We start from the raw sequence: 8,827 nt of genomic DNA, 5'->3' as shown, positions 1-8,827 counted from the left end.
GTGATTGATGTTGAGGTAGGCTGACCAGTCGATGACACCATGCAGCTTATTTAATCTCGGATCTCTAAAAGGGTCACATTGGGCGGGATCGATTGCCAGCGATTGGATCGACATGTAAAGTACGACGAAGTAAAGTACGATGCGTTTTATACAAAAGGAATTTGCGCCTCCTAACGGGCATTCTGGTGATCCCTGAGCTGGTATATTTAAATTGGCCCTTGAAATTATACAACAATATTACAGTTACTGCCTGTTCGAGACGCGGCATAAAACCGATATACAACACAAAACATGCATACCATACCTCATGTTCCCTTCAAATCTGGAAAAATCAGTCCTGAAGAGTATAGGCTAAGGTATGAAGTGATAGGAAAAGCGCTATGATCAAAGCCGGACAACTGCCTGTTGGTTTCCCCGCCCGCCTTGATTCCTTTCGTGGACTTGTAGGAACGATATTACCACATGCAATCAAGTGGGGGCTCTTGTCACTTCGCCCGAGTACTTAGCCCTCCTCAGGGCAAAGGAGCTGGCTCAGAAACGCCAGTCACGCCGATGGACAGGTTAGTTAGTCCCTGTTGCTCTTGGCGCCCTGCCAAGTAGTTCGTTAACACATTAATTTGGATGCAGAATGAATCTGACCACTTCTATTTTCCCTCCAATAGGCTTTCTGCCCGCATTTGTCCTCGTCATCGTATGCGCGGTTGCGGCTGGCGCTTACCTAAGTCCGCTGGACAAGCATCATAGCCTGCAAGCAGCGGAAGAGGTAATTAAGCCAGATTAAGCTAGCTGGGAGCCCATTAGCTAGCCAAGCTAATGCCTTACCAGCAAGGATTTTTACTTTCCCCGTATTGTGCAAAGCTGGCGCAACGCCATGGCCAAGCGTTCGGTTAAAATTGGGCAAATAGAGACGTGACCCAGATGGAATAAAATAAAATTCTATGCCCCCGCTGCCCATCCAGGTGCTTCAGCTGCTGCGCTCTTGGAGCGCGCGCGCATGGAACGAGGGTCTGCCTACCGACCTCTCCAAACTAAATGCTGTAAACGCGCAGCGCGCCAGCAATGAGAACAACGCCACAACAGCAGCAACACACATTCCAGCCGACTCCCGCTCTTTTGTAACACCCAGTCACGCAGACTCACCTGCTGCCGACAAGAGGACTACCGACCTGCCTGCCACCAACACATACGGCGCCACGGAGCCGTATGGCCACCAGCCCAACCTCGCTGAGCCAAGCACAGCTCAGCCAAACGCTACCCAGCCAATAGCCGCCCAGTCGATCACCGCCGAGCTAGGTGTAACTCAGCCGAGTACAGCCGAGCCAAGCTCTGAGTTGACCAACTCGAATACCGCCGACCCACATGCCCCGGATCCACGCGCCGCCCAAGATCTGAGCGCCTTCGAACCAAGTTCCGCTGCTTCGCGCCTCAAGCTGCCTGCCACCGCTGGCTACACCGCCTACACCACATGCGCTCTTGAACTCCTCCACAAGTGCCCTGTCCACGCAACGTTCGCAGTTGCAACCCCGGCTTCATCCTCAGCTGAAGAGTTGTCCATGTGCAAGGCTGGTTCACCTGTTGGAGATCTGTTTGTCGTTGTGGACACCGCAGACTCCGCCGTCGTCGTAGTCCCAACACACGACAACGTGGCTCCCGAACCCATCGGGTTTGTCATCGTCATGGTGAGCTAGCGCCTGGCTAGAGGTTCTGACCGCGTCTTGGCTTCCGTGTCTAGGGTCTGTGTGCATGCAACAAGCGCCCTGCACTGTCACCTGGTGCGCTGCAATTTACGCCACGCCGCTTGATTTACGCCACGTCCTGTCTTGACGCCAGCACGTCCTGCCTTGATGTCAGCACGTCTTGACGTCAGCACGGCCAGGTGTGGCGATCATCCGATATAGGATGGTCGCATCATGGTTTGTGTTGTGGAAGACATAAGGAAGCGTGTATCGGGCCCGACCCAAGTGGAGGACAACCTGTCGTTTTAGTAAAACAAACTCGGCAAACCTCTATATACCAACTCAAATGAAACCCGACGGACTTTGCCATCCTTTACTTACTAGGCGTTGCTTTTAATCCTTCTCTTGTGACCCTTTTCGTCACCTCACTTTGCACCAACACACTGCAGGCCGCTGTGGTGCTCGTCTTCTTCCTCATATCCATGCCGGACTCGGTGCTTCTTCTAGCCTTGGATTGCCGAGCTGTACTGCGCGCCTACATATCACGCTTCACAGGGACACCAAGAGCCAAGACCAACAGCGTGACGACATCATTGGATAGTAGCAGCGTCGGAGATCAATCTATTTCTGAGTGCGCGTCTAACGTCACACCCGTCGCGGCTATGCAGTCCACGGCTCCAGCTACAGCTCCAAGGGCGTTTCCGAAGCGGGAAGCGGCCTTCGACAGCCGCCTCCATAATGGAAACGTCCCCACTGCGGCCAACTGCCAGCACACAAGTGAGGAGGGTGGAATACGCGATGCCAGCAGCAGCGTCGGTGGTGGTGATGACGGCATGGCGTCGACGACATCGCAAAGCCTCGCCCGACATACAGCCCATCTGGCCGAGACACAGGACCGTGGCAACGCTGCCGGCGTCAACCACGAACCTGACGACGGCGGCGGCGGCAGTCCGGACAACAACCCTGTTGCTGATCCTGACAACTCTGCCACGTCTAAGCCAGCAGCAAAAACAACTGCCGCCGCAGCTGTGCCAACGCAACGTCTCGCCACGGACACCACCACGCCCAAGGCTGACGACGCGACCGCAAGCGGTCGTGATAATGCGGCTTGTATTTGTACAGCTCCCTTGGGCAACTGGGGCCTAGCTGCACCCGCCGCTGCGAGAAACCCGCGGGATAGCGCAAGATACGATACATGCAGCACTGACAGCTTGACCGCGAGCCCCGACGCCAGCGGCGTGATGGTGGGCGGCAGCCCATCCGAACAGAATGAAATCGGCTGCAGCGCTATCAATGGTCAAGACGAGCTCTTCACAGGCGCGGAGGGCGGGCCCGCAACGCCGCTTCTGGACAGGGATGAGGTTAACGAGGACTTCCTCGTTTGCATGGCGTCACCAGGGCCAATCGAGGGGAGTGTTGAGTTGGCTACACAGGCCGCAACGTCAGCTACACCAAGCGCCTCAATCGCCTCGCTGCAGTCGTGGGCCACAGGTGGAGTGGTGCCTTCGGCGGTTGGGCTGCCGTCGCAAGCCGCTTCCGCCTTGCCCGTCCTCGCCCCGGGCGGTGCAACCCCTGCCAACGGTTATGAGTCGGACCCAGGCGACGCGCCGCAGTTACCGGTGGCGCCGGTGGCGTTGTACGAACCAGCGGCGGTTGTAGAATCGTCGCCGCCGTTGTCAGCTTCACAGTCGCCGCTTCGGTCGCCGTCGCAATCTCCTTCGCAGTCCTCTTCACAGAAAATGCCGCACAGCGGCGACCCCTTGGCCTCGCCGCCGCGGTCTCCCTGGAGACCCCCATCACAGTCGACGCCACCATCGCTGCTCCGGTACGGTACACCTATGACGTCACCGCGGCGTTCGCCGTCCAAGTCGTCATCGGAGTCACAATCGCCTTCGCAGTCGACGTCCCCAGCGGGCCCTCGCTACCGCACCCCTCTGATGTCACCTAGGCGGTTTCAGCAGCAGTCGTCGCCTTCCACATCGGCGTCACCGTCGCCGTCAGCTTCACCGTCAGCTTCGCCGTCGCCATCCCATCCCATTTCGGGCTCAGCGCCTTTGTCTTCCCCGCCCCCCCCGTCATCCGTTCTGGCCGGCAGCGGCTTCGTAGTGCCGCCAGGCGACCTTACCACTACTGGCAAGAGCAGGATACCCCGCAGTATTGGCGGCAGCGGTTTCGCAGCCCCACCTCGAGCGGGACACAGCAAACTGCCTGCGGGAGTTCCCCCCCTCGCTTTCGGCCACGTTAATGCAATGGCGCTCACCGCCCTCACAGCTCGCACGCCGGCCGGTACGGCGACGCCAGGCACCGGCCGCCGTACCGGAGTAACTGCAATCCCCTTGTTTATCGCGAAGCGCTCCGGCATACCGGCGCCGCCGAAGGCCCTTGAGGTCCCTGCAACGGAGGATGCCGCGATGGGAGTAGCCAACGCTGATGAGCGACCTGTGATGCAGGCAATGGCTGCCATGACCGTGGAGGAGGCGTCAGCTTTCGCACAACCGCAGCTGCCACCCCTGCGGATCGCGGCAGTGACCTTACAGCCTAAGGAGGCAATGGGAGCGGCAATGGCCGCCGGGAGTGAGGTGATTGCGGATACGGAGGCAGCGCCATGCAGTCCGACCCGCAACGCTCCTGTCCCTGCTAATCTGGCACCCGCCGTGGCCGCCACCCTCCGGCCGGGCCGCAGCAGGAGCTGGCGCGGCCTCATTCGCGTGGAGCGTGTTGTGTACCGGTGGCGCAAAAGGCTCGCCGAGTCGAACAAAACCCTGGCGAGAAGGTGGCTCTGCGCGTTGGTGCGAACCCGCGGCGAGGCGAACATCGTGAAGTACGTTACCCAAGTCATCGGCTCTGGAAACATGAGCCCACGTGCACTTACGCCTCCGTCCCCGCTTGCTGGCGATCCGGCCGGCAATGGGGCTGTCGTGAACACCGACGGTGGAGAAGGTGGCAACAGCAGCGGCACCGGCGCCGCAAGCGGCGCGCCCGACGCCCAGGCAACGAATGGGACCTTCAGTGAAAGCGCTGCAGCCTGTATCCAGCGGATGGTGCTCAGGTTTATCGAACAACGGATCAGCAGCACGTCTGCCGAAGTCTCTACCTCGGACTCGCTGCAGCTTGTCAGGTCAGTGCGGTACTAATACTAATTACCGGTAACTAACGCTCCTTAAAAAACATCATCACAGGGAGTAGAGCAATGTACTGCGTGATGGCTATTGGCCGTGACTAGCGCGAAGTATGGCGATAGCTCCTTTACAACGTCAGGTGCTGTGGTTTAATTGATGTCCAGGGCCAGTACACGGTTGCGGGACGAGCATCATGCCGCTGTATTTGTGTTCGGCCGCAGTCATGCTCATAGTTATCTGTCTGTAGGTATGTCCAACTGTCTGTTAGGTCCATGACTGTCCTGTCATGCACATCTCCGTCTTGAAAAGCTAAATTGTTGGAACCCTTGCGATTAGCGTTTTTTAATCAGTCTAAGCCTTACCCCGATTATGTTGCTGCAACGCTGGCCGCAGTGACGGCGGCTGTGCGTCCGAAATAAAACTAGTGTTAGCGTCCAATGACGGCTCGCTGGCTCAGAGCTCCCCAAGCTGCACGACAAGGGACGCCACCGGCAATAGCGGTGGCGGAAGTACCTTGCATGCTAGCGCGCCCCAGTTGACGAGGATGAACAGCAGCAGCAGGGACTGTGAAGGGGATGGTACTGGCGGTGGCCACGGTCGCATGGTGGCGATGAGTCCGACAGCAGCGCACGGCGGCGTCGCTTTGAGTGCCGACGACGAGGCCTGGGTCTGCGTGGTGGCTCGGCCTAGCCCACCACCACAATTCCAGATCCACGGCGTTAAGGCCGGCGATGAAGTGACGCAGGTCGAGAGGTGTACCGCTGAGCTTGCTTCCGAAGCGTGGAGCAGCGATGATGAGCTGCCGCTGGCCAAGGGCTTTGCCGGTGCGTTCGTGGAGGCGGCGCTGGCGGCTGCAGCGGTGAAAGGCCCCACAAACGTGTTGTGTCCTGCGTCGCGCCGCAACCTGTTGCAGGGCTCGTTACCCTGCTCGGAGTAAGTAGGGCCTACTGCGTACGACAGCGTCTGGAACTGATGACTGGTCGCAGCGTTACGAGGGAAGCATTGAGTTGCTAGGTGGCTCAGAACGATTGTACATTTAAGATATGTATTTATACTTTGGTTTGTGCTTGGTATGTGTTGGCAGCGTCTTCTGGTGTCATGATGCAGGAGTTTGCTTTTCACTGCTAACGATTGTCGGTTATAAGCGGGTTACACCGTTAACCGTTTGCAGCACTGCGGTTCATTTATTCGTCCGCCAGGAGGCACTGCAGGAACTCGAGCTGTCTAGCGGACTTCTTTTACGGATACCCAAACTACAGCCGTGTTTGAACTCGTCGGGTTGCCGTGGGAAGACACGGGGGCACAGGTTGTGGGGAGACCACGGTGATGCTGCATGCAGAGTAGCGCATCCATTTTGGGATGGCGGCACGGTAGTATATACGGCACGCCGCCGTCTTGCCAGGTCCCCAAATAACCCCGTGGGGCAGGTAGGGCGCCGCACTGTCCGAATGACGATATAGGTTATATCCGTTAGCTGCCCTTGTCCTTGAAGCACCGAAATGGTGCGGATGCAACAGCAGGTTCGCATGGCGGCTAGGTTGCATGCTTTGACTGCTGAAATGCGGATGCAGGCGCCTTGCAAGCAATGTTCGAGTACGGGGCATGGAAATGACTGGGCATGCTGAGAAGTGTAAAATCATCTCCAATGTATGTGTCACATTGTATTGATGCTGAACACATCGGTAACTACAGTGACAGAAGGTAGTACGGCACACAATCATCTAAACACACGCGCTGAGGCACTTCGCCAGCATGGCCTTTTCAGCGGCCAGCTGCAACATTAACTGCTATAGGTAATCGGCGTACATTCTTCAGGTGTTGTCGTACAATCGTCAGATATCCACACCATTCCCGTACGGTCGCTCTCACCCCTACACATCAAAATGGGGTAGATTGTTCCATAGACAGTTACTTCCTCGTAATCACACAGCGCAGTACGGCATGGGATTGGCACATCCAGTTGCGAGCAAGAGGTCAAGGGAAGTGCCTAAAGCCCTCTGCTACGTCGGAGCGCCCCTGCAATATAGTGGTCTGCGGAGCGGTTGCAGTGCAGCTCGTCCAGCATATATTTTACTGACAACAATAATGTTAACCATTAATGTTGTGCATGTATATCGACATTCATTTCAGATATGTCGTGTCAGGCTGCTCCACGCCACTGACCGATGCACTATGGGGAGTCTATTAGTGGATTGGGGCCCATGGGCTCGCCGACACACGCAGAGCATTATGCTATAGCCATTATACCGAAGGAGCTGTGGTAGCGTAGGGAGATACCACAATACGGCCAGATACAATCTAAAATCTAAAATAAAAAATGGCATTCACGTTTTATCAACGAAGATTTCTAGGTGCGCATGCACAAAATCCGCGTGTTCCTCTTGTATGATGTGTGAAACAGGGGGGTATATCTTCGCCCAAGGCAGCTACCCTGCGAAACTCTCTGCCTTCCCCGGTATTTCGGGGCACCCTCATCCAGTCGCCCTAGTCAACGTCTCAGTGGATCGCTCAGATTCCGCACCTACCACCAGCATCCAACGGAATCTGGCGGAACGAGAGCGGCCCAACTCCATTCCTGGTTGGCTTCGCAGGTTATCATTATCCCAGGTCACCACCATAGGGATTTTGTCCCTGACGGGTATCGATCCCGCGACATTGTACCTTGTATCTTGATGTCGATTCAAGATTCGCTAATCAGTATGACAACTACTGCTCTACATACCCTAATCGATCTGCCGCCGGTCTCCTTATACATTTCTATGTGCGCTACAGCCTGCGTACAAGCTGGGCAATGCTCCCTTCTTCCGCGCCCAGGTGATCACTGCACTAGCTACATACGCACGCTACCAACGCCGATCAGTAGTCGCCTGCCAATACAAGGTAAAGATACGCGGGAAGGGTACGCTGCTGCTACATACAGCACCCCAAACAAGTAATGGCGAAGCCCCTACGACCCGATAGACGTCAATGAACGTATCCGCTCATATCACACATTTGGGCGTGATCACACGTATATATCACACGTGATCACACGTGATGTATATATCACACATGATGTATATATCACACGTGATCACACGTATATATCACACATTTCCATGCAAGCAGCAGAGCGAGCCGAATCTGGGTGATATGCCGCCGATAGCTCTCGTCGCTGCCAACTCTCTGTTATTATGAACGACGTTGGCTCGCCTACCAACCCTCGCTCCTCCCCCACCCCCGCTTCCTCCATTGCAACACTCGCCGCACCTCATTCTAAAGCATGTTGACCCCTCAGACTAAAGCATGCCGATTTTCGTGAGGCAGCGGCGGCCCACCACTACTACCACTGTCACCATCTTGTCTGTCATGTAAGGGCATGTTAACTACACCAGGCGGTTGGATTACAGGATGGACAAATAGTGATGGCAGTCGCCGGGGTAATATGCCTGTCTGCATGCCTTGGACTTTGCAACCGTTGTTACCAGGAAGGACTTGTCCTTCCAGCAGTTCGTTATCAGCAGCAGCAGCAGTATGGGCGGCAGCAGCAGCGATTGGAGCAGCAGCAATTGCATCAATAGTTGCAGGAGCACCGGAAGTAGTTGTAGCAGCAGTAGCAGCAGTAACCGGCAGGGCCACCTCGACCAGCTGCTGCGAACTCTTGCACTCATTAGAAAAGGCATCGTGTGGCTGTACGGATAATGGAGCCTCCAAGTTGCCGCTAGGTCCACCAGCGGACTGCGGCTGCTGCTTATCATCCCAAACACGGCGACCACTGCTTATTAACCTCTTGCCAACAGCAGTAGCAGTACCGGCGGGTACGCCTGCAGCTTTCGCTGCCAAACCTTCACTGGGGCTGCTGCTGGGGCCGCCATTATTGCCTCCGTCAGCATCAGGAGCCCGACTGCTACACGTAACTTCTATTGGGAGCACCTTGCTGCTACTGACGTGCACAGCGGTGGGTCGTCGTACACTGTCACCCACCCCTCGAAAGCTGTTGCTACTATTACGGCTAGAAGTCTTGGTGAGACCTCGCGAAGGTAATTAATGCTG

General features: G+C 56.3%; 1 protein-coding gene across 1 annotated transcript; it reads left to right on the top strand.

Moving 5' to 3' along the window:
• Nucleotides 1-938: 938 nt before the first annotated feature.
• VOLCADRAFT_87105 (uncharacterized protein) lies at nucleotides 939-5,732 on the top strand (the record flags this gene model as incomplete). The annotated part of the gene is made up of 3 exons (XM_002946923.1): nucleotides 939-1,679; nucleotides 2,126-4,794; nucleotides 5,189-5,732. 3 exons carry the CDS (start codon nucleotides 939-941, stop codon nucleotides 5,730-5,732), a joined length of 3,954 nt encoding a protein of 1,317 aa, XP_002946969.1.
• Nucleotides 5,733-8,827: the final 3,095 nt, after the last annotated feature.

The sequence above is a fragment of the Volvox carteri genome (genome assembly GCF_000143455.1).
Source record: "Volvox carteri f. nagariensis unplaced genomic scaffold VOLCAscaffold_4, whole genome shotgun sequence".
NCBI classification, from domain to species: Eukaryota; Viridiplantae; Chlorophyta; class Chlorophyceae; order Chlamydomonadales; family Volvocaceae; genus Volvox; species Volvox carteri.
Note: the sequence above shows the minus strand (reverse complement) of the source record. Positions and strands in the feature narration are given on the sequence as shown.